The sequence below is a fragment of the Anguilla anguilla genome, chromosome 4 (assembly GCF_013347855.1).
Source record: "Anguilla anguilla isolate fAngAng1 chromosome 4, fAngAng1.pri, whole genome shotgun sequence".
NCBI lineage: Eukaryota > Metazoa > Chordata > Actinopteri > Anguilliformes > Anguillidae > Anguilla > Anguilla anguilla.
Genome location: NC_049204.1, coordinates 18406965 through 18433335, shown reverse-complemented (window position 1 = coordinate 18433335; position 26371 = coordinate 18406965). Strand labels below are relative to the sequence as shown.

Below are 26371 nucleotides of genomic sequence, written 5' to 3'. Positions count from 1 at the left end.
CAATTTGTATATTTTATAAGGCAATTCCAAATGCCAAATGGTTCTTTGTTCCTCTGTCACACTGAATACCTGGCAAGATCATCTTCCTGTTTTAAACTATTCCCCCATTCTTCAAAGAGGAGCGGACCCAGGGTCTCTTCAGAATTGGACTGATAGTGCAAAGGCAATATGGACAAATACGTGAGAAATTAGATTGAAATTCCCTGTGCACATATTATAGGACAGAGTAAGTCAACAGGCAAAGGGACAGAAAATTTTGAAATATTTTTTTCTATATTTTTTCTTTTTTTATATGTCCCCCCCATCTAATGAGGGGAAAAGACCTAACTGTATTAGGCATTAAATATATATTTTTAATAACTAATACTATTTTTAACCATTAATATAAATATGTTATTAAAATCATTTGGGTTAAAATGAATTTATATTTAGTTGATTCCCCTCTATACTAATGGACTTACTTTGCTTTGTTCAATCATTGGGTTTCACCTGATTAATCCAATATCAATAAATATCACTAATTTATTCATCATTTATTGTCCATATTGTCCATTTATTGTTAAGAAGTATTGTCCATTACTTCATAACAGTGACAGGCATTTCAGTTCCCTTTAGGTCACCATTCCTTCATACAACGGTAGTTATTGATTGCTATCAGAATGGACAATGTCTCATTCCACATGTAAACTACAGAAAAGGTTCTCAAGAAACTGGTGAGCAGCCAAACAGAAACATGTAGTGAACACATACAGAGCCTAGCAAATTGTAAGCCCCTCCTATGAACAGAAGCTAAATATTTCAATCCTTGATATAGCCACCTGTACCCTGCCAACAATGATATCATGACTTAATATAGTTTAATATACTTAAAGCATCTTAAATGGGAGAACAGCTCATCTCAGGACTTATGCAAGATCTATTTATGTGCTATTTACTTTAGCTGGAATCCTCCCTTGCTCTCACAAACAGAAGTGTGCTTCCTTGTGTAAGCACGTACAATTGTGCACGCACCCTCCGGGGCTATGACACAAACCAAATTAGCCTCGTGCCTGAATAAACATAGGACCGATCAGTTACAAATACTCAGAAGGCTGGCGGTGTATCCCCTGTCAGTCTTCACTTGGTGGTTAATGTTAACAAACACATCAGCTTACACACAACTTACAAATGGCTGCGTTATGGCTGTGTTACATAAGATTGGTCATTTAATTTGCATTGCTGTGAAAGGGCAATCCTATACCAGCATCGATGATAATGTGTGCAAAAATTGATTGATGAGGGAAAGAAAAACTAACCTTTAGCTGTACTGTTAAATTTAACTAACCTATCTTTCTTAATTATCTTGATTCTCGGCTATGATGTGAAAAATATGGCCACTGAAGATTACATCCGACTTAAATACCACTATTGAAATTATTTAACATAGACAGTAAATTTATATCTATTCAGCTTTTGCATTGTCAAGATATTGCTTAATTTACAACATATGCCACTGCACACTATGAACACACAAGAAAACAATTGAACCACTTTTCTAAGGAACAGCGACATTTCCTATCTCTGCATGACTGTAATCACTGTGATAAACTGTGTTGAATGTGATGTTCAGTTTTTTGATGGCCTGTTTTTGTTGACATGTATCTTCTGCCAACAATCAAGCATTGAATAACTTTCTTTTTAATGTTTTTTCTTAATCCACACATTTCTTGCCATATTTAAGCATGTATACTGTTATGAATAAATAATAATTGTATTTCATTGTAACTTGCATTGTAAGGATTCATTAATATTAGTTATGTCTGCATACTATATATACAACCCAGATTGTATTGTTACACTTATTACTCAGTAAAGCAGTACATATTCAGCTCCTTTTCCTGTTCTTGTTTAGCTCCATTCTGAAAGGCAAGATGGTTCATTTTGAAAGCTACACAGGCTCAGGACGGCCATGTCGTTACTTGCTGTCTTGAACCAAAGAGCTGATTTATGTGGTACTGACCTAATAATGGATGACATGGCTTGTGGTCAAGGGTGTGTAATCGCCATGCTGGGACATTAAATGACTTTGACAAAAATGGTATCCTGGTGCCCTTAACACAATCAAGGTTAGTTATCACCGAGAGGAAATACTGAAGTGACAGTGGCAGCTGGTGGGACTGAAACTCGGTATGTGACTGCAAGTTGGGCAGCACGCCACGGGCTTTTTTCTTGCACACTCCTGTCAGCGGACCACAGCAAAGCTTTCGCTGGATGACACTTGCTCTTTTCCGCTCCACTCAGGCAGTGTTTCCAGGCAGATTTCCAGCAGACGTCTGCCGGGGAGAAACCACAAGGAGCGGAGAATGTTCTCTGAGGCTTCCCAGGGCAACAGATCAACTTTGCTGAAAGCTGCTTGGCTGTCATCTCCTCATAACCCCCCTCGACAGGGGCAGTGCTTTTACAGAATGCGCTCTGACATTTTAGCCAAGGAGACAATAGCACGAGCATTCTGAAGGAATGGGAGGCAAGCAATCAAAGGACTTTGCCACCGAGGAGCTGAAGAAACAAGTCAGGAAGAATGCAGGGCAGGAGGAGAGCCTGTCTTCGGCGGAGAGGATCCGCAAGCAAGCCACCACCCGCTTTGGGTACAGCACTCTGAGCTTGGCCATGCGTGGCCTGACCGAGGCCCCTGAGGAGCTTTGGGAGCTTACGGAGTTGGAGAAGCTCAACCTGTCCCTCAACTGCCTGCTCGCGCTGTCTCCCGCTGTGGGCGCCCTGCAGAATCTGGTGGTGCTCAACCTGTGGGGGAACCAGCTGACCAGCCTGCCCCCCGAGATCGGCCAGCTGAAGAGGCTGCGGGTGCTCTTCGCCTACCGCAACCGGCTGAGCGAGGTGCCCGAGGAGCTGAGCGATTGCACCAAGCTGGAGGTGCTCAGCCTGGCCAACAACCAAATCGTGGGCCTCCCCAGCAGCCTCGTGGGCATGAGCAGCCTCAAGAAGCTCAACCTCAGCCACAACCGCCTCTCCCACATCCCCGCCTGCGTCTACGGCATGAAGAGCTTGGTCTTCCTGCACCTGGCGTGCAACCGACTGGAGAACATCGCCGACCAGATCCAGGCTCTGGTCAACCTGAAAATCCTCATCGTTGAGGGCAACTGCATTCACTCCTTGCCCAAGACCCTTTGCTTCCTCACCTCTCTGGAGCTGCTCAATGTGGACTTCAACGACATCCAGAACGTTCCTGTGGAAATGTACCTGCTGAGGAAGCTGGAGAAGCTGGCCTGCCACCCGCTGGATAAGGGCCTGCACATCATGCACAACCCACTGCTGAAGCCCATTAAAGAGGTGTTGGAGGGAGGACTCAGTGCCCTCTACAGCTACCTGAAGTCAGCGTGAGATTGAAATGTGGGAGCAACTCAATCACTGTTATGTGACTTAAATCACGGCACTATGTTATTGGGTCTTCCGGCAGAAGGCACTCATTCATATTTCATGAGTAAGCGTTGTGTGACTTTTTTCCTTGATCTAAACGTAAAGGACTGGATAACCTTGCGTTAAAGCCATTCATTTATAGTTTCATGGAAATGCCAAGACAGCCTTAAGGTTGCTGAAACTGTGGATTTTAATATCACAACTGATCGTCCCTGACAATATTCTTGATTAAATAATGTGGGTACAGTAATGAAGATTGGTCTTATTTTGCAAAGCAACTTCATGCTGCTCTGGAGTCTGAAGGATTTTGTGTGAAGAAACATAAATTAGAGAGGAAATTAAACCTTGAGTAGAAAAGAAATTCTGATAAAACATTATCATTAGACAGAAACAATGAGGAGCTGGTATCAGGATTTCTTCCGAAGAAGTGCGTTCCCAGGGCCACCTGTGAACTCAAGCGAGAGACTAGTCATTTCCTCACCCTGAACAAGCATGGAATTTCTCCACTTTTTTTGTGAAGCACATGCCTCTACTTTGCACTCTGCTGACTCAGTTCGGTTGACCTTGCTTCCCCCCTGCGGCAGAGAGACTCCGGGGGAAGAACAAGTTCAATTACAGCAACCCCCTCCCACCTCCTTCCCCCACCTTCCCCTCCCCTGGGTCTCAGGCTGCATAGCAAGGATCAAGTCTGAGCGGACTAATGGAAACTATGGGGGGACATTAAATCCAACTCAAGGGGTGCCATAAACTTTGATTAAATGTTCCACTCCATCACGTCAGCAAACAGTTCAGTGTTGTAGTCACCTACTGCTTCATTCAAGAGTTGCGACTGAACATTGCTCAGAAACGGACAGACTGATTCTGCACATTTTCCTGCAACATGAAGTTTTAATCAATGGAGCTCGTCTTAATCTTTCCTAGCGGATTTACTTTTTTTGTATTTGTGACATGTCGGCATTAGGTTTGTCTGGCAAATGTATTGAAGTATTGAACAAAGAACCTTTTTTAAAAATAACCTGTTTGCTATTCCAAATGCATTTGTATCCATTGGCTTTATTCCGGCTGGCACCAGTCAGCATACAAGCTATCCCTGGACTGGAGAGGCATGCAGAAATCATTCTGTTGCCTCCCGGGTCAAAGAAGTAAACCTTGTTCATTGTTTAAATTGACTTTTCTTATCAGATCATAAAGAATAATGTTGTTTGTGCTGTACAGATCGATGCAGAGAAACAGATGTGAATATAAACCATGATGATGATAAAATGATCTGGTGAGCACTTTTCTATTGATCCATGGCTCATGTGCACCGTGACATAATTTATCTCTTAATCAATTACCCTGATTATAAAACCCTGACCCTTGTGCTTGGTTGATCAATAATCTGATTTTGGTCCCAAATGAATATTGTGTTTGCATATAAATGTGTGTTTTGTTCCAGTTATCTTGGAAGATGTCTGCATTTGCTTAAATGTATATTGATACATGTTACAGTATGCAAAAATATGGTTGTGCATAGTTCTTCTCAAATCTTGCAGTTGATAATCAAAATTTAATAGAAAAAGAGAATCTTTTGTTAGCACTTTTGCGGGATGATTACATTCTCTTAAATGATTTATGAACTGCGGAACTATTCTGATTAAATGCTATTCAGAGTTAATTACGCTTTTTCTGTTTTCCACAAAGAAGTAAAATATACTACTGGTGATTATTTGCAAGTGCAATGCAAAAACCTTTTTAGGATTCATAATCATTTTCTGTTCTTACTGTGAATACTCTTATCATTTATTATTTTTCAATTTTATGCAATAACTATGAGCTATTAGAGAACAGCTCTAAAACTAGTCAAAAATATTAATTTAGAGTTTTCCAGCTCCTGATAGACAATCTAATTTTATGGCCAGAGCCAGCCTTATGTATTTGCACACATGGGTTTTCATCATGTGAAGACATCCTTATACGTCAAATAATATGGCACTAATCACAAAAATGAAAGTATATGTGCAGTACTACAAATCTCAAAGGTGGTCAGTGGAGGTAAAAGTGTCATAAAATAATGTTGTGGTGTATTGGCTCTCTGTCCCATGCACTTTGGATGCCCTTTGACTTTTCGACAGCCGCATGCTACACTTTGATTTGTGTATGTTTTTTCCTCTTTGAGAGCACATAGTTTTTTCCTCGTGGTGGTTATACGTCGTACAATGAATGCCAAATCCCATTAGTCATGCAAATTGTCCACTCAGCGAGTGTGCCCGGTACTCAGTCTGTGGGAATCAGTGTCTGATGAGGGCACGTGTGCATTCTTCACAGCATTATTGCTACTCATACAAAAAAAAAAAAAAACTATGCATGGTATCCAGTTCAACAGGACATAAACGATTTTATTCCATTAAATACAACACTACTTTCAAAAATGTGAAACTCAGTGCACACAGCAGACACACAGACATATGGACAACTGTAAGAAAGCTAGCTACAACAAAAATGTCTAATGTAGCAATTTTGATATTGTATTTGTAGAATTTTTATTTTTTTGTGGTTAAATATTTCTTTTAATTTAAGAAATATACCACTTAAGATTTATCACAAACGCACCAGGCTCTAACACCTTCTGCTTGTATTGCTTTACCGAGGGAAATAGTCTTGTAGACAAATATGTCAACAATAATGAGTGTTTTTCCACACTTGGCTGATGTACCAGGAAGGATGCAGTGGTTGAATCAAATTGCATTTCCGATAGAAACAGAGAAACAAAATGACCATATCTCACATATATTAGATAGCATATTGTATATTTGTGACATTTATATCTTAAGGAAAGAGAATTGGTGACATGGGTTTATTAGAGATGGTAAACAGGAATTTTATGTGGTTATGCTGCTTGTTATCATCTGAATCAGAGAACTAATACTTAAGCAACTGTTTTAATGATTGTACTGTAAAAACAGTGACGTGTTAATATGGTTATGCACGGCATTTACTGAAAAAGCTGCTCTGTAATAATATGTAATGTAATACTCTTATAGAAGCTGTCATTTTCTTTCATTTTGATGTTATTTGCATAAATTAATCTTGCAAATAAACAAGCTCATATGGAGTCTAAAATGACCCAAGAAATGGAATAAAGCTCTTATTGGTTAAATGGAGAAATGCAAGAGGTTTAAGGTAAATTCAGGAATTTCAGTTTGGTCTCTGCACATATAGAGCAGGCTGAAGTATGTAGTATGTTCTAGCTGCACGCCTGGGTTGGCTCTTGAAAAAACCATCATTGACGTTCATTAACATTCGATTTAGGGGAGACCGTCTTCATTTACTTCCGGTCTGTTCTATCGTGAATGGCATGTACCAAAAGAATTAAACAGCGACCTTTTGGTGATTTGTAAAGAGATGCCTTTTCTTAAGCCATTTCTGTAATTGAGAAGCTGCCTTAGTTGTTCCCGCCTGTGTACAGAGGCTAAATGTGAACTTCTGTCCAAATGAGCAATCCCCATGTTGAACAATAGCATTTTATATCCAAAGTTAGACTTGCACAGTAGGTGACTTGCACCCACTGTGCCAGTATTCCAAACCCAAAAAGAGCAATGTTGGTCTGTATGCATATTGTATATATTTTATATAGTGTATATTTTCAAGGAATGTTTGTATATCTTTTGTTAAGTGTATATATTTCATACACAGATATTGTACAAATGTTCAAGAGTCTGGTCTTAATTGAGGTAACTTTCCTTTTCATGATCATTTAATCTAATGCTTCAGGGTACTATAGAGTCATACTCTTGGGATTAAATGAAGGATGAAATTTGTGGGAGTGAGGGAGGGTATGTGGGGTTTTCCTTTGAGGCATAACATTGACATCTACTGGCCAATTTAAGGCAGTTGTTAATTTCGTGCAGGAGGGAATGTTTCTTGTAAATGTAAGCAAACAGCTTGCAGTTATTTTAATATTCTGAAAGCATTGGCTTTAAATAAACCATTGCAGACGATGAGCTATTTTAACAGAAAGTCACACGGCAGCATTGAAAATAATTTCTTGCCTGAGATACAGTTCTTCGTTCCTATTGGATCATAAACCAGGGCTGGTCCACCAAGAGCCAAAATGTCCTCTGTAGTTAAATCCAAACCCTCAATTACCTCATTGCCAAAGATATTTCAGTCAAAATAGCTGAGGTATTTGGCAATTGATTAAATAAACAGACAGAACCAACAGGAGTGTGCAATGTAGTTCATGATAGCAAATTGCCTGGCAGAACTGCTGTGACCTCAAATCACTGTTATACAACAGATATTAAACTCCCAGCACTCCCAGTAGCGATCAACACTGGTCATGTCTTTGCACTGGATATATGCATCTGTCTGGGTATGTGTATGTGTGTGTGTGTTTTGTGTGGCTCATAGTCTGGTCAGGCAGAATTTTTTCTGGTGCTTTTTTTATTCTGTTTATTGGGCCAGATTTGAATAATGTTAACTAGATTTTGAGCCCCATTAAAAACTGGGCAACTGTACTTTTTCACAGAAGCAAAGCAGGTAAATGTGCAAAAAGCAGTCACCCATGATAAATCCCCAAACCGCAATCGCAACCCACTTCCGAGAGAACCTACAGACGCGCTGATTGGATGCTGCGAGTAGACTCGCCCGTTGGACAATATTCTCGCAAGAAAAGTTTATTTCGGAACAGTGGGCGGACAAGCGCGGCAGGAATGGAAAAATTCACATGCTGGGCAACCTCCCTCTGTCCTGCCTCCACATCCTCCATCTCCCGGAGCATGATGAAGAAGCGCATTGTGTCCTTCTCTTATCTACAGACCGTGTGCAAGGTTAAGCGGCCAATTCATCTGGCCCCGGCGATCGGCGGGCGCTTAAGTTCTCATCGCCGCGCTGTTGTGCTGTCCACCGCCCCTGCGCACATGACCCTGAATCCCCGGCAAGTTCCTGATATTGTTTCCAGGAGGAACATTTATCTCTCAGCGTGGAGGGAGGGAGGGAGGGAGAGAGGGAGGGAGGGGTAGAGCAGGAGAGAGAGAGAGAGAGAAAGGGAGAGAGAGAGGCCCCTGGCCTGCTCTCTGGCTCTCTCATTCCCCAGATACTGATTAAACTGCTTTATCTTGCTCACCTCCACTCTGCAGGCCCTTGTTGGAGGAGACCGGTTAGCACTGTGGTGCCCTCCTCCACGTCTCTCTCCGCTGCCTCAGGGCTTTCCACAGAGCCGGCCGCCGAGCAGTCACTCATTTGAAAAGAAAATGATTGCCTCTTGGTGTCAAGGGTAACTAGGACAGGCCTGAAGGTGACGCCTTGCTTGACCTGGAGTGTTTCTAATCAACCTTTATAGTCTTCAATTAGAGCACTGAATCTGAGGAGGGGTATTTTCTGACATGTTCTCTGTCATTTGTTTCATTGGTCTATGTTGCAGGTAAGTAATTACAGTAAGGGTTAGCCGTGAGGCTTTTCCTGCTAGTTCTTAGTATTACTGTTGTTGACCACTGTGTTTCACCTAATTGACCCATAATTTTAATAATAATGTTTTATATATATTTTTAGCACTACCGCGGTCAATATCAAGATATAGCTGTTGGAATTATTACCTAATTTTGTGTGCACCTGCAAATGTGTGAAAGTGCAAATGTAAAAATGATATTGTAGCCAATAAATGGTTTATTCAGAAATATGAATAAATTATGTAAAATGGTGTCATTCGAAAATTTTTAATACGACCAGGGTTGAAATTATGGGGACACCAGGTGGAGCTTAGCTACCCCAAGAGAAACATTAGCCTCTCCGTTCCGTAATCACAAATACCCCCCACCCATCTCACAGTGCCGCTCAAAAGTAAGAGTGTAATTCAAACCCTGAATATGACCATAGGGGATGTACCAACTCAATAGATATGACTCTGCTATTAACTGGAGTCATGAGTTAACGGGAAGGTCATTTAGCAGTTAGCCCTTGGACTAATCCTTAGATTGTTGACACTGCAAAATCTTTCCCTGTCTCTTCTGTACGGTGCAGTCCATATGGGAAAGGCTATTGATCATAATGTTGAGCCTTGTCCTTGTATTTGTGAAAGGAGCAATCAATGTTGACATCATTGTTATCATCTGCTGAGCATTTTTAATTAGATCAGTGATGGCTTTATATTAGAAATATAAGAGCAGTGGGGGTAATCATCATATATACATTTTTAATAATTACACATTTGAATAATAAATCATAATACATTTGACCTTCAAAGTGGGGAGGTGGTGGAGGGTGAAACAATTATTCATAATCTGGAAATAACTGTGTGATCAGACTGTAGTCCAGGCTATGTAGAGAACATTATTAAAGTAATAGATCTGTGGGACATCTTCAATGATGCTAGTTCTTGGGGTGTTCTTGGCACAATTGTAATATTTAAGTCACACACCTTGTTCTGAAGGCCTTAATCGGAAGCTGATTGGAAGGAAACCACAAAAACCTGCAGACACTGTGGACCCCTTGGGATTCAGTTTGACACCCCTGGTCTAGCGGCATGTAGCAGAAAGTAACAATAGCTAATTTAATGTATCACTTGATGGTCTCCCCTCTGTTTGTCTAGACCGCTGGAGGTAGCAAGTTTTACAAATGGTAGGACAGTAAGGTTTGCAGGAAATATTTATCTCAGTGCTACCCAACTATGTAGCTGCTCTAAGACAAGGCATTTAAGTAATTGTGATTTTTTTAAACTTTTTGAAGTAGTCAAATTTTCTAATATGTAGTTGATGCATTTATTGAAAAAAGAATCATATTAATATAATAATTCAGTATTTATCATACCATCCTGTGTATTGATAAATGATAAAACAATTTATTTTTAAATGATGTTCACAGCACACTCAAGTAACTTGACAGCATGGTTGTACCATTATATAATATCCATACATAATACCCATATGGAAAAGATTTTCAGTTTTCTTTTTTCAGATTTTCAGCAAGGTGCATTATGCAACATTTAGCCAGTCATACCAAACCTTGGACAATCTCAACCAAGGACAAAGCCATTCATTGCTAATTAAATATAAGAATTCTTAGAGGAACTATATAATAAATATGATGTAATAATGTAATACCATTAAATTCACACACTTATTACTGTATAGTAGTACACTACTGTATAATAGTGTCAGTTTCCATGTGGCTTCATATACTATTTAATTCCATATCCCATACACCTATTTTTTGATTACTCCAGACAGTATACATCTGAAATTATTTCACTTAGTGGATGTATACAGTTGAGACCAGAACACAATATTTTCATTTTTTGAGTTTTTCAATGTGTGGATGTGAATAAAAATATTGAACTGAAAACCATCTTTTCTAGAGTATCTGATTCAACTCCCCTCCCTCAGTCCGCCAACCATCATAGTGTTTCTTGATACTGAGCCACACTTTGTCACATGTTCATAAATTGCACCTGCAGGCAGTTTGCCCCCTAGTGGCAGGGATGCTCATTTTGAGTGTGCTGAAGAAACCATAAATCACTATGGTGAAAAAAGACAAAATTACTGTGTCCTCTGGCAAACCAGCTCTGGAGCAGGTTCTTAATGGTAGGCAATTCCACTTCTCACAGTACACTGCTGGAGCATTCCCGGTGTTTTGGCAGAAACAAGTCCCAGTCTACTCTCTGTAAAGTCAGGCATTTTCATGTAGGGGACACATTTATATATACACTCATAATATGTAATTTCCCTGGATGTTTTTTTGTGTGTGGCTTCTCATTTATGATCGACTTTTGTGGTTCTGTGGGGTACAGATATTGATTAAAGGCATTATTCGTGTGGTTCAGAGAAATACTGTCGGTGGGATTTGTACTACTATCCTTTCGATGTAAAATCATTTCTGTGAATCTGAGCCTTTTTTTGCATTTGCTGTTATCACTGAAATAATACCTTTCTAATACTAAAAATAGAAGACAAAATGTACCTCTGTAATGACAGCAAATGAAGAAGCACAACAGACAAATTCCAGAATCATAGCCTTTATTCGTGGCTTGGATTATTTATTTTTTATTGAAAGCGAGAAGAATACCTGATTCTATGGCACACAACCAGATCATCCTGTGAGCTTGCAGATACTAACACGTGTAGACTTTTACTGTGTAGATTAAAAGTCTAGAATATTCACTAAAAACCTACCTGATCTAATTAAATAGTGGATACATCAGAGCCATTCATTAAAGGTGTTGAAAGTAGCTAGGTACCTATATATATATGAACTGCTCTGAACTGTCACGCTGACACTTGCTCATTTCACTAGAACTGACGTGTGTGATTATCATGAGCCAAGGAAAAAGAGGTTTCACTATTACGTATGGCAAGACTGAATGCACAGTTAACAGAATGTATGTAGATCCACACAAACACACATATGTTTGTATATGGTATGTAGAGCAGGTTCACATGATTTGAAAGTTCTGAAATTTTGGTACTTCATCCCAGCCTCCATGTAGGCCTTATTTCTTCTGCTAAGTTCAATTTACACTGCATTATAGTTGCAGTGTACAGCACCTTGCAAACCTCCTAAAAATGTTGTTATAACTTCCAAAGAAAGTGATCAGATTTTGCAGCCACATATCCATGAAAGGATTGCTGGTTGTTTTGTTTATTGCCTGACTGTCCCTCATGACACAGTCATTATACTCTGTCTGCATGATATCTCTCTCCACAAAACCAGAATTGATTTTGCTTCTGATGTGGTACTGTGTTCAGAAGCAGCTGTCCTTTATTGCTTGAAAAGAATAGGTTGTTTCATGACTGTATGCTTCTCGTGTAGGTGAAATAGTAGTGATAGTGCACAGCGCAATTATTCCAGGAAAACTCAGCTGATATTTCAGGAGAATAAGCTATTCTAACCAAGACCTGTTAGAGAGCTCGCAAATGAGCCTACCATTCCATCACTGTTACCACTTGCACAGAAATATTTGTCCTACACATGTCGACATTTTAAATGTGACTTGTTCTGTGTGGGTAGCATTTTAATGCCTCCCCAGGAAATGAGTACAATCCATGCAACACCACAGTCATTTCGAGGAACAATACATACTTCCCCTGGTGACTCTCAGACTGCTACTGGAACATGACCTTTTCTGTTTTTCCCTTTCTTCTATTTAGGAACTAAAAACTAATGGGAGCTAGCTGTGTCTTCCTGAGGTACAAACACCAGAGACAAAAACAGGATCTGTAGGGGTGATTGCTGCTGTTTGGAACCCGCTCTTTGCAAGAATGACAGCAATTGCCTGTTCGTAAAAACCACAGCCAAAACCTGTGTACACATTTTTTTTAAAAGCCTATATCTTAATAATAATCATTGATGTCTGGGTACTTTATCTGAATGTATACATTGATTCCACACAACACCCATAAACCTTCTAACTTTGTAAATGGTGATGTCCTTTCTATGCTCAGCAAAGAAAAGGAAAGTGAATATAGTAGGTATTGGCAGTTGTTTAATGAAACTCATACCACATATACTGTTGTATGTATTCATTCAGCCATCTGAATCAACTGAATGAAGATGAAATTGATACAAGTGATGTTAATTGGATTTGAGTGGGAATTTATTAAGGAGAGAATTTAAGGAATTAGTGTGAGAGGAATACTGAATTTGAATTGAGTTTGCTGAATTGATTTGCATTGGCAAATTGAGATTAAGTGAATTGAAAGGGAATTTAGAGAAATGTTTTGCTCAATAAATTTAATTGATCAAATTTAAACCTGAACTGAGTTACTGGAATGAATTCTGGTTCCTAGTTTCAAACTTATGCAGAGACACTCAGGCCTGGAATCAATCAACATTTGATCCTTAATTTCTCTGTTAAATAAATAAAACTGTTATTTTTCAAAAAAAAAGAAAAAAGAAAAAAAAAGCCCTTTCATGAATACAGCTGAACTTGCAAACCTGCATTTGGAGAAAAGACTATGAACAGCTGCATTCAAGTGTGAGTGAAAGTTCATGACAAATATTGATTGAATCCAGCCTTTAATCTGTGTAGTCATAGAAAAAGTACACTCGGGGGACATGATTGGTGTTTTCACATTTCTGAAAGGGATCAATAAAAAATTATTTCAAGTTGGATTCTGTCACCAGAACAAAAGAGTATATGTGGAAATAAGATGAAGGTATATAATAGACATTAGGAAGCATGTTATCCACAAAGTGAGTTAAAATGTGCAACCTCTTACCAAAACACGGCAGAGAAGTTTCTGGGAGCCCTCAAAGACCAAACCTGACATAATGCTAAATGCCCTCTATACAGTCTGCAGTATGTGGCCTTATTTGCCTATTCTTATCATGAAATATTCTTATGTTCTTAAAGTATGAGCTCTGCCTTATTGCAAAAGCCGGAGAGACAGTCAAGCGTTGTGATTGAGCGAGACTGAACATCAGTTAACATTTATGAAGCGACTGCTGGTTTAAAAGGGTTGTTGGCAGACCTAAATGGAGCTGAAGGCACCTGGGAGAGCAATGTGCAAATGATCTTCCCAAACAGCATTTCCGTTAAAAGCAAGGCTGACGATGATGCTGCTGTTGCTCGCGGGGTACTGAATTCAGTCCCCCTGTCGCATCCAGAGGATTATATCCTTTCCTCTTCCATCACCACGGGGAGCTGGCGTTCCTCAGGTCTGGATTATGCAATTATATTGGGAAATGTCAGAAGGCTGACACCCAAAACGACGGCGAGGAAGCACGTGCAAGCTCATTTTCGCTCTGCGAGACGGAGGTTCTGCTAATCGCATTTCTTTTTCTTCTCTGGCAAGAAAAGCCACTCAAGGGTGTTGAGAGTGACACCAATAAAAAAGGGAACAGTCTACACAATATAAAAAAACCAACAGTGCTGAGGTGTGCTTCCCAGCATTTTAGTCCCCGAGCAACACAGCAGGAAAACCACAGGGTGATAGGTTTACTCTCACCATTCACTTGTTTAACTGTGAATGGTAGAAACACGGTACATTTTCACAAGTCATTTATTTTGTGTGACAGTTATGAATGTTTTTATTTATGGGTCAATGAAGCTAAAGTCCAATGTACATTTGTTCGGGTCACGGAATGTGTTTTGTACATATACTGTTTTGCAAGCCAGGCGATACGTTTGGATGACTTTATCGCAGCATCCGCAGTTCCCTTTACTTTGATCTGAGACAAAAATGAGGCGTTTGTGAAAGCATGCAGATTTTTATCTGTCTCGAATTAGGCTGAGATGGGAAATAATTACGGTGACCGGTTCCCCCTCTTTGTACATTAGCGACACCGAAAGCAATAATAAATGCAGGTGTGAGAGCTGAAACACGACACTTTTCTGAAAGGGTCGCATGGTATCCGGGAAAAAAAAGGCGACTCGCTCTCGTCTCTCAGAGAATCTCAACACCTGTGTATGGAAACAACAATCACCACCGTACCTTCCCCCTCGTGGGCCATCTGTTTACACATGCCTTTTATGTTCAGGAACCACGGGGAGAAGAAGTCCAGCCCAAGCTGCTGACGGGAATACAAAATCCGAACCAAGGCCGAGTCTTGCATATTTAAACAGGGAAACGTGGTTTGCATCGAAAGACTGCGTTTTGGGTAAGAGCAATATCAAAGCAAGGAACGCGTAGCCAACCACTATTTCTACTTTATGCAATTGTCTATCAGAAAAACTTTATATTAGTTTGCAAACCTGTTTCCTCAAGAGGATATCATGGTAAAAAAAAATCTTCAGCTCTTAAAACCAAAGTAAAAGTAAATATTGTATGCTCAAGGATTTTTTGTTTTTCTGCACTGGGGTGGTTGTGTCCTTGGTGCAAAGGAAAGATCCAGAAGATGTGGTGAGCTTCTACAGGTATACAAATAATGGCTCGAGTAGGACTAGTTATGTATGAAAGAAAAACAAAAAACCATATTGATTCAGCGAAGTCCTTGCCTTAATTAAAACCACATGTTTTGGGGAAATCTTCGGAGGCTTGACACAAGAACTCAACAGCCACCAAACTGTACAGAGGCAGTAAATAAGCTATATAAGAAACTGCCTCCTTCACCACGGACCCATTTCAAAAAAATCCCTCAAGTCTTAATTAAAGAGTTTGAGGTACTCGACTACTGCAGGCTCAGAACTGACCTCACGAACACAAGAAGACCTACCTCCTCTTGCGGGTAGCGAGACCTATTGGGACGGGATCAAGAGTCGATGAATTATCCACTTGAGCTCGGCCACAGGCGCTTACGCCCATTTCTCCGGTCCCTTGGAGAAAGGTCAAAGGTCAGTCTGCGTGGCCCTCTGCCCAGCTGCGCTGCACAATGGAGCGGAACAGAGGCGGGTGACCGCGATCCCTGCCCGCTGCTCACGGCCACTGCCATTCTAACACAGTGACCCCTGTCCCCTGACCCTGACCCCCCGCCCCCATCCCCCCATACCTTCGGCTCAGGCACTTGCCCTACAGCAGAACGTGGAAAAAATAACCGCTCACATGACTAAATCTACTTTAGGGCACACCACCATCCCTTCTTAAATTGCAACTGAATATTTAAGGGTCACGAGCAGGAATGCGGGAATGGTAGTTAGCATTACTGCAGCACAGCTGCAGGCTGCTGGTTTTGATTACACCAATGGAGGTTTCTCTCTCTTCTCGTGTTTTTTTTCCCCTCTTTTCAGGAGGGGCATGTGGTATTTAACCCAGTGCCTGCAGGCATGCGCGTTAGGTGGTGCCCTCTCTGAATTGCCTGGGGGGGGGGGGGGGGGGGGGGTGTTCCTGATCCCTAACCCTTTCAGGTGCAGGACCTTTGTGTGAAGTGAGCCCCACCTCATGATCCTTGCATGCCCTATAGGGTGTCCCACGATTACCCAAAGCAGTGCAGGGAACTCAGAGGGAATGAGTGGACTAAGAATACCAGTATCACCTTCACTCTCAGTGCAAACACTCTACATACTTGAGTTTAGTGAAAAAAAAGTTCATCAAACTTCTGGGATCGATATGGGATGGAACTGGAGCAGGATGTGGGTTCAATAAAGTTTGACTGGTGCAGCATTGGCTCAATGAGGTGTGATTGGTGCAGGGGAGGGTCAATGAATTGTGACCGGGGCTGAGGTGGGTTGATCAAGCATAATCGATGAAAATGTGTTTCAGTGAGGGAATTCATTCATAGAAAAACATCACAAGGACACAAAAATAGGCAGCATGTCAAAAAATTAAATTAAATAAATCAAGAGCAAGAGCAGGCATGTGACATGCCTGTGTGACAAGGACATGTTTTTGTGCATACCTGAATTTACACCAGTAGTAATGTGCCCATCAAACAACATGTATAGAAATAAATACTTATTTAACTCGCAGTGGATCTTTCGAAGGTTGAACATTTGTTTTTGTGTTAAGTGATGATTAAAGATTAATGAAAAGTACCAAAGAATTATTTTGCATGTTTAACAGTGTGGACAGCACAGGTCAAGTACAAACTGTGGAAATTAATTTGATTGACATAAATGAAAATAAAGGGAAAAAAGAATAAAATAATGGTAAGGACTTTGCTGGAACTACCAACATAAGGAAACAAACTGTAGTTTCTTCTGTGATTCTCTGACAAAACCACAAATTTGAATGTCCATTTACACAGGCTTTTTTTTCAATAACCACAATGCATTATGGGTTCCTTTCTGCATTTCACCCACTTGGATCTTCCCCATACTTGACATTCAGCAAGTTACTAAATGACCGCACCTGTGTCCACGCACCCACATGAGTTGTGAGGTGATGTAGTGCTTATGCAGTCGAGGGCATTCAAGTGTATCACAGTCAGTCATGAAAAATACCTAAGAATACAAAGAATGGAAATAACCCACAGACTCCAGAAGTCACTCTGATGGGGTAATATATGTAGGCCATGTGTTACTATCATGTATATATGTACGAGGATTGCATGTCATAATCAGTTATATTGGAGTAAATTAAGAAGTGCCATAAGTCTAAATCGCCAGAATACACACGTCAAAAAAATTCAGTATGTTACTTAATTGTGATGCATAGTGATGAATAGTGTTCATTATTGATATTAATATCATGATGTATAATATTATATTAATTTTAACTGTAAAAAAGACATCATATACCCAGCTGACAGGAGAGGTTTTATAAGCATTGGGGAACACTCTGGATAGATTTTCACTGAGTTAATGATGAGAATATTCAGCATTAGGGCCAGTTTATAGTCCAGTAACAGAGTGTTGTTGGACGATATATCTTTACGATTTTTTTAAATGTTTCATACAGTACAATGCAGTTTTGAATGGAAAAGTTGGCTTTACTGATTTCCAATGCTTCCAAACTGCATTTCTTTGTGAGCAGGTTACTTAAAATCTCAAAAAAAGAAAGATCAGATATATACACCAAACTACTGGTGCTAAATAAATTGGTTGTTGAAGATGAATGACTATACACAAGACATACCCAGGCACACAGGATCAACCTGTCCTTCCCTGGGATAAAGGGGGAAGAACAAAACCAAACAGACTGAGACAGAAGTGGGAGCAAAACTGCTTTCTCAGTTTATTCATCCAATGTAAATAGACATGCTTAGGCACCCATTTACCCTCTGCAAAGCCTTAAGCAGCAATCGACCACAAACTGGGAAGTAAATCTGACAGAGAGAGACAAAAAAAACCCAAATTCAATTATTAACAAAGACTCAAAAGCCTTTCTATCTCTCTCGTGCCCACACAAACATCTGGTGCACTACTAAAATGGGTGCGCACATTATTGACAGACAGGATGTACATATCCCAGGGCTTTAACATCACTGGTCACATATTTTCCTTCCACTCACTTCCTCTTTCCTGTGGAAGCGGTAGTTTGTTCAACAGAGTAAATATTGTGTTAGAATATTGAGCCTGAAAAGGTAACTACAGAATTGCAGAAGTGAATCCACATATGAGACTGCCCTGATAAAAAGATAGACTGAACAAATCCTCAATTAATCTGAAATATGACAACATTAAAACAGGTCCGCAGAGAACTTTCAGGAAGTGCGTGTGCATTTTTTATGTCATCAGATGGGTATATGTATTTTTTTTTAAACAATGGGGCATGCTGGACCCTTGTTCTTAGCTATGCCATCAGCCAATCGCGACTTCAAGTTGTAGTGATGGGACACAACTGGTCTCGTCCAATCAGAGGCAGAGTGTGTCTCACCCGGCCAGGGTTTCTAAATTAATATGATAATAACTATATTTATATGGCAGTTGTTTCACGATGCAGAAATACTTCACAAGTAATATGTTAAGGTAAGTATGTTATTTAAGTAAATTATAACTGTTACTAGAGGATGTCAGAGTTTCCTGTAGATCTGTAGAGGTTTTTATTCTGTGCCATGTCCATGATTTTCACCAGGCTCCTTAATAATTATTCAGGGATAAGATTACAACCATTTTTCATCAAACTTAAATTTCCTATGGTAATACAAGTTTATGAAAAAATGGTAAGATTTTGATTGGATCCACTTGATGAGATAGTCCAATCTTTTTTTCTTCCAAAATAGCAATCTGCAATCTTTAGAGGGTAATATGCTAATACAACAAAATCCTGTAATCAGAAACCTTAATATGCAAATTCCATGCACATCCTATATATCACGTTCTAATACTGAATAGTTTCATTGTTTTTTAATTTGAATTCCAGTTTCATTTTCTTTATGTTATTGATTTAGCAGCAATAATACTGTGGTTTATAGACACCCTGAGACAGATGATATTTTTCTAATTTCCTTAACATTGTGGCATTCCAGTCCACATTGAGTGTATTTCACTGGAAGACAATGATCATAACAATTCCCATGGTTCAAAGATTTCTTTTATTTTTAGTTTAATAGTGTAAGTCATTCAAATATTTTTAACAGAACAGAAGTAGAAGCTCTGTAACTTCTCAGGCACTTTATTCCAGTACAATTCCCTTTTCAATGAGAATATAATAAAGGTTATTAATCAAAAGGATAGACAAATTAGACTACAGAACAGATTGAGGAAAGATATGATTTGTGTGGTAAGAGCCGAATAACTTGAGGACCTATATTATCTAAATTTTTCTATTTTAACAAAGGTTTTCTAATTAAAAACCATAATACCGAATCATATGAAAGCATAATATTTCATACTATTCAAAACTGGTCAGATGAGATTGAAGAGTAATACATGTGCTGACTTCACATTAAAAGCTACTTCTCTTGGTCTTTATATACAATCTTTAAAGGCTTTACATAGAAACAGTGTAATAGTCATTGCAGAAAGTATGAAGGAACTAGATGTTCATTTTCTACATCAAAACACTTACAGTCCTACCAAGCATTCAAGATCTTTATAGACGGCCGCTTGTCCAATTACTAACATGCCATGTTTATATTCTCAAAACCACAGTGGTACCCTCGGATGGTTGATGTCCTATACTTATAACTTGACCCTCTGATCTTTAAGGGTTTCCTATTATAGATCTAAAAATGTATTAACATTTGGTTTTTGGCAATTGTGATATGCAATAAGTCCCCCAGAAAAACCACAGTCGCAAGCCTTAAACTACCATAACCACTATGGTGCTGCAAATATTGTGCAAATGTTTTTTTAGAGAAAATAATTTGAGACATAAATACCTCTGTCAGCTGCTTGTACAAGGGTGTTTTTTTATTTTTTATTTTTACATCGTTCACAATTTACATCTTTATTTCCATATAGAATGACATTCTATATATAATTGGTAAAGCTATAGACATTCATCTATATAAAATAGGTAAAGACATCTAAGTTAGTACAACCCACTTGTTTATGAGTGCTATGGCAATCTTGGACAACTAACTCAAATGAAATCACTTGTGACACCACCCTTAGTGTGTATCCGTAACAGCCACTACGTATTGAATACATGGTTTTCTAAAGCACACGATACATAACCACACCCGAATCAGAGTAAAGTGTGAGAAACATACATGTCATTTATTGACTATGCTTTTCATTTCAAGGTATAACAAGATAAAACGTATTAGTTGCTATTAGTTGCTTATTTTCTTACTGCAAAATGTTTAATTTTTTTCTCGTAAAAATTATGAACAAAATCATGTTTAGGAGATCCTCTGTTGGCAATGACGTGTGCACTGCATCATATAGTCACAGACCAACGGTAATAGAAGACTGAAGAGTAAACAAAACTATAAGATGTACTGTACATTTCTCATGGGCATGGCCATGTGTTTTTCCTTTTTTTTTTAAAAAACCTGCTTTTCTATCCTCCAACACAAAGGGGTCAATATAGGACCTACTGAGGGCACTTGTTAAGGAATATACACATTTAATCAGCCTAATCATGGCAATCAATTATTCAGTTACCAGAGGCATGTCCAATCATATCTGAAATGGGCTGATGTGGGTGCAGGCTTTCTAGCCTAGCACTGTGACCTCTGCTTCAAGCACTGTGACACCTGACTCAAGCAATGAACGAATCATGGTTGTCATTTAATATCTTGATCAGTTGAATCAACTGTTTAAATGCTGTGCCAAAACAAACATCTTCATCCCCTTTCAAACAAGAACCCTTGGTTCAGAGACCAGGACCAAATCTGAATCAGCCCACTCGCCTCCTAGTGAGTATACAAGTTGTATATAACCTGTAAACTCAATAGTAGGCAAGCGTGCTGATTCAGACATGGCCCAGCACCTCTGCACTAAAAATCTCTTAAAATGGTTCTTAATTGCAGAATTGGTCGCGTTCCATTGATGGTTTACCACTGATTACTGTTAATAGCACGCCTACAGTGACACCATGAGGACAAGGACTGAAATACTAAATACTTTGCAAGTCACATGTTCAGGAAAAGACATCACCCTACACTCAACCTACTCACAATTGCATTAATTCAAAGCATAATAGCAATGACCCCAAATGCCCATGAGCTTAAACCCCAGATATGCAAGCAATTTTGAACTCATGCAGCGATTATACTAAATGCAATCAGTTCAACTTGTATGTGTAGATGTGTTACAATGGTCAATACATACATCAATGCATTGGTGAAATTGTCAGGTGTATAATCAACCACGATAGTATTAAAAATGTACTCCATCTGCTTGACTGATGCAATGGAGTCACATTCAAACTGGAAGTCTTGGCTTGTAGGGAAAGCCCCTAGTCAGTATTATACAGGAACCAAAGCAAATAATACAACTTGTATACTCAATAGTAGGCAAATAAGCCATTTTGGACACGGCCCTAGTGTGTAGAAAACACTACCCTGTTCTGCAAAATGCTTCCTCGTGGATATCTATTAAGTAGATCTGATATTTGTTCTTGAAGTAAACTTATTAAATAACTAAACATTTTTTTAATGTGCATTGCCAGTTATAATTCTGTCATTACATTAAAATGTAATATTAGCATACGTTTTAATTACAACGAGAAGGGCTGCATCGGCGGCAAGAGCAGGACCAATGCTATATTACTTCTGGTAAGTGGAGACCAATCTACAAAATACGTCTCCAGTAGGCTATGTGTAAGGATAAAATCAGGAACAATTTTACAGGGGTTCGACAGACTGGCGTCACACCAGTACCATATCTATTTTGGAAATGCTGTAAACCACAAAACACTGAATACATTCTCAAATAGAAAAATAATTTCGGATCGAAACCATTTTTTCAGTCAGCGTTATTTGAAAGCCCACGACAGCTCTTAAATGAAATTAGGCTATTAATTTAATAAATTAAGAGCACCTGGGAAGGTGGGACAAAACCCTCATTATATGGCGCTTGAGGACCTAAAACAAGTAAATTGCTTTCAGCTTTGACCAGTTTTCACAGGCACTGAGACCTGACTTGCAATCCTGTCGTGTAGGCTACCGCAGGAACGTGTGGCATAATTTACATAGCGTACGATCTGTCACCGCCGCGTGTAAACGGCGGATTCCCAAAGGAGAAAAAACAACTGTACATTGTAAATTTCTGTGTCGTTTTCACGACGAAAGCTCATCACATTACCCGTCACTTCAGTCGTGTGGTTTCATTTTATTACACGTGACTGCGGTAGCTAATCAGTATTTCACATAACCTTTTAACACCTGCTTCGGCTACACTCAACTACGGCTATAACAGTTCCCTATATGGACGATATGGCATACAATGATTAGATATGGCTCTGCGCTCACCGCGTTCAGCAAAAGCTTTTCGCGTTTATTTCGGAGTTAGTGAAATAACACGTATTGTAAAACAGAAGGAATGTCAACAGGGATGAAATTTTTAGAACTTTATAAACGAATTGCTTACTAGGTAATCAGTATTTGCGTTATCCCCACGTCCTCTTGAATCTGCGACATCCCAAATGTTGGTCGATCCAGAGTTGCGTAAACATGAGGTCTGATCACGGGTACTGACCTTACTTAAAGCTTCGTATAGCTGTTTCTCATCGACATTAAAAAAAGTCCGGTTAAATTCACTCTCATTTGGAACAGAATATATAAAACGCAGAGTTTTTTCATTATCGTCTCGTTTAAAAGTAAAATAAAAAGCCCACTTATTCCCCGTCCTCAAATTGCCAAACTATAAGAAAATGACATGATTAATAATAATTAAATACAATCCAGACAAAGCACAAAGAGGAGGGGGCATTAAGTCAGTTGTGAACTCGCCCCGACTCTAAATGCCGACACGCAGCGCATAATACCCCCTCTGCTGGAGAACACAGGCTCTCTACATACTTAGTGACGTCACGCCCCTCCTGGCTGGCAGTCTGTTAGGCAGTACGGGAGTGGAACCGCTAGAAAGATACACAACTAAGTAGGGAAGACAGTGAGAAAACGTTTCAAGTATCTGGTACTTATCTGTAAAAATAGGAATATTTGCAGTTGTTACAAAGGAAGAATTCTGTCCGTCTGATCCCTGGAGCAGGGGGTAACGTTCGCAACACGCGCAATGGATAGAGTTATAACTTGTTTCTTTGCTGCGGTCAGTTTGTTGGTCTCAGTTAGAGGACAAGTATTTAAAGGTAAGATTTCCCCCCCAAATGCTTAATACATGATAAAAATGGTTTACAATGGAACTAATTCACGTTCTGGGTTCCTATTTAAGGGATTGTATGTCGACACGTTGCGTATTTGTGGGTTGAAGGTTTTTCTTACGCGCTCGATCAAGTTTGTCTGCGTACTGCCTTTCTTATGATGTAGCCAGCAAGTCAACTTTTCATTGTTTGATCAACTCTGTGGCATTCCTTGAAATGGATTGGTATTGTGAAAGTGTTGCTCTCTGGGTACGTGCGCAAGCCCAGCGAAATTTTAACTTTTTAATTTGCTCAGCCCAGCGGAGTCCACTTTAACAAATGCAACAGTCTAGTTGGCTATAGGGTTTGCTACATCGTGGTTTTCAACGTTGAGTATATAATTGTAAGATTCCAGTACTATCCCCTTCATGTCCATGAATAGCCACCACAATTGAACCTATTTTCCCTTTTTGTAGTTTTAGAAGGGAAACGTTTGTAGCGCTTCCTATACTACGCCCCGTTTTCCACTCATTTCATGAAGTCGGTAGAACTTCTGGTCAGTTCTTAAACTGTATATGTACGTTAAGAAACGGAACACGTATCGAATCTGTTTACTTCTACATTCCAATGATTATCAACACTAGTTTTGCGTAAAAGTTGTCACGATTTGTTTGAAATGTCCAGCCGAATTACGCCGGGGCGTAATCTCATCAAACAGAGCCGTTGTTACTTTAAATGGAATTCGGGTCTATTTATACCCGTTCGTCTAAAAAAAGAAAAAGAAATTCAGATGTGTTTCGGTTTACTTTTCCAACGCAATGCGTTCTTTTGAAAAATGTAACGAAATGTAATGTTTCATATTCAAGTGCTCGACATCATCCTGGCAACGTGCCGAAGTTGAGTGCTGGTTTATTTCTAATAGAGTCATGTTTCAATGAACTTAGATTCTGACATTGAACGAGCATTGACACTTCACGAGCTAAAGTTTTATGGTAATCTTTTCAGCAAGTAGTTTTTAGGGAAATGTTTTAATGGTTGGGTTTGGCTCTGAAAACTGGGAAGCAATAAGCAATTAAAATATCTTATGATCTCTAACTTTATAGTGTACCATATTTTTTTAGAGGATGCATTTGGATAACGCATGCAGAAATACATATAATTGTGTACCCTAATGACTTAAGTAGTTTTCATTTTTAGCACGTCGTCTGTTAGAATGAATGTAATTTTATCCTTGAGTATAATTTGCCGGACAACATGTTTGATTTGTTTGCCATGTTGTGCTCTGATTGAACATGCAAGTACAATTTTGAGATAAATCTAACGCGAACAGAATGTAGGCTACTACTACTTTTCAAGTTTACATCACACACTTTATCTTTTCACTTTATATCAATTTAATGAAACAAGTCTTTATAACCTTCTCTTAAAGTGTGACTTCCGTTTATGTTGGATATAACGCATTTATATAATAACAATATGTATATTATGTTTTATATGCTAATTGTTCATGGCTGTATATGATATTGAAGCAAATTCGCATTGACAGCATCATTGACTTCTCCACCAGCAGAGCTGTGTGTCGATTGTATTGCGCTGAGGACAATACAGGTGTTTCCTCGTTAGCATTAGAGGCACCTCAGTGAGACACATGCGATTGCTGTGACAAAGCCGTTTACACTCGCCTGAGGTGATTTAAACTGTGTAATTCCATAGGCGGCTTAAAAGGGGCCGCTTTTGTTTGGACAATGGATTGCTTATGTATAGTGAATCAATATCAGTATGTAAATCAATAATCGCACGAAAAATAAATGTTCTGCCTGTGGCGAATGTGTACATCGAAAGCGATCTAGTTACAGGAATTCTATAATAGGATGCTGTATTGTAAAAGGTGACGGTATAAACATGACATTTCTCATTACTTCAGGAAAAGTTATTTGTAAAGCGCAGTTTACTCGACTCTTCCTGCGTTTAAACCACATTAGTCACTACATACTCCGTTTTTGTGCCACCCTCATACACAGATGCAGGCCGATCTTTCTTAACGCGCTTGCATATTATTTCAATATTTTGCACAAAAGTCCAAACCTTTAAGTTTTGTCCGTTTAAAAAACTCATGGAAACTGAACATTTTCGACGGGAAAACACGAGCGACATATTTGACAGATATGTTTTATCAGTCTCCTAGCTTTTAGTTACACAGCTTTGACCTATCCCCGCTTTGCAGTCTGTTATGTTCAGGCCTGATGGTGGCAGCATCGTACGCTCATGCTTGTATACAACAGAATTTACATGATAAAAGGTTGGGGATTTGTTGCAGATAAGTTTTTTGGTCACGTCTGATATTGGACATCGCAATCATATATTTGTGAACGAATACTCATTGTACATGGAATGTACACAGTCGAGTTGTTTGCTTGCCAATCAGTATGAAAGTGTTTGAACTGGAATTTTAATAATAAATGCAATTTGTGTGCCTTTTAATTTAATTAAAAAATAATTACTTGGAATAATTAAGCAGAGGCTGCAGTTCATTGTTTTTCTTCAAATGGTGAACAGTTCCTCCAGATCTCAGCTGCTTGTCAGCACTGCCTGTTAGTGTATTTTTAATGCTGGCAGCCAGTTTAAGAAAGATTTATTAAAGACTGGTGCTTTTTAATTCCCAACAACGCTCAAGCCATCGATAAATGTAGCAAGCCTACCAATTACCCCGCAGTGTTTATAAATATGTATCTTTGGTACTGACTCCTGTGGATCTTTTTAGCTCATCCCCGTGGATGGTCGATAGTATACAGGTATGCAGGAGGGGAGCTTGAGAAGGCTCAAGGCAGCTGTCAGATTTGGGTTGAACTTGAGTATCTCGGTGGAACACCGCCAGTTTGACCCAGTTTTTGAAGAGAAGTGAAATCTAACAGGTGGCTTTGGTGCAACCTCCATGGCCTACTAACTTGGGCCTATCATTATATTCGATTTCAGCAAAA

At 39.4% G+C, this 26371-nt stretch overlaps 2 protein-coding genes across 17 annotated transcripts in view; both read left to right on the top strand.

Moving 5' to 3' along the window:
• The first annotated feature begins 2348 nt into the window (after positions 1 to 2348).
• LOC118225047 (leucine-rich repeat-containing protein 30-like) lies at positions 2349 to 6518 on the top strand. Its single transcript, XM_035413054.1, has one exon. The coding sequence runs from the start codon at positions 2497 to 2499 to the stop codon at positions 3373 to 3375; it is 879 nt and encodes a 292-aa protein (XP_035268945.1). The 5' UTR covers positions 2349 to 2496; the 3' UTR covers positions 3376 to 6518.
• A 16590-nt stretch (positions 6519 to 23108) lies between these two features.
• The window catches only part of ptprma (protein tyrosine phosphatase receptor type Ma), a 206478-nt gene continuing 203215 nt past the window's right edge, over positions 23109 to 26371 (top strand). For 12 of the 16 annotated variants that reach the window (XM_035415359.1, XM_035415353.1, XM_035415358.1 and 9 more), the window contains exon 1: positions 23109 to 23402. In XM_035415359.1, the coding sequence (XP_035271250.1) occupies positions 23330 to 23402 (73 nt within the window). In that variant the 5' untranslated portion in view covers positions 23109 to 23329. The remainder of the gene's footprint in view (positions 23403 to 26371) is intronic. The other 4 variants (XM_035415360.1, XM_035415357.1, XM_035415354.1 and 1 more) reach the window with 1 other exon arrangement.

What these genes read in the sequence shown, in the direction of transcription:
- LOC118225047 (XM_035413054.1), top strand. Translation starts at nt 2,497, where the DNA reads ATGGGAGGCAAGCAATCAAAGGACTTTGCCACCGAGGAGCTGAAGAAA.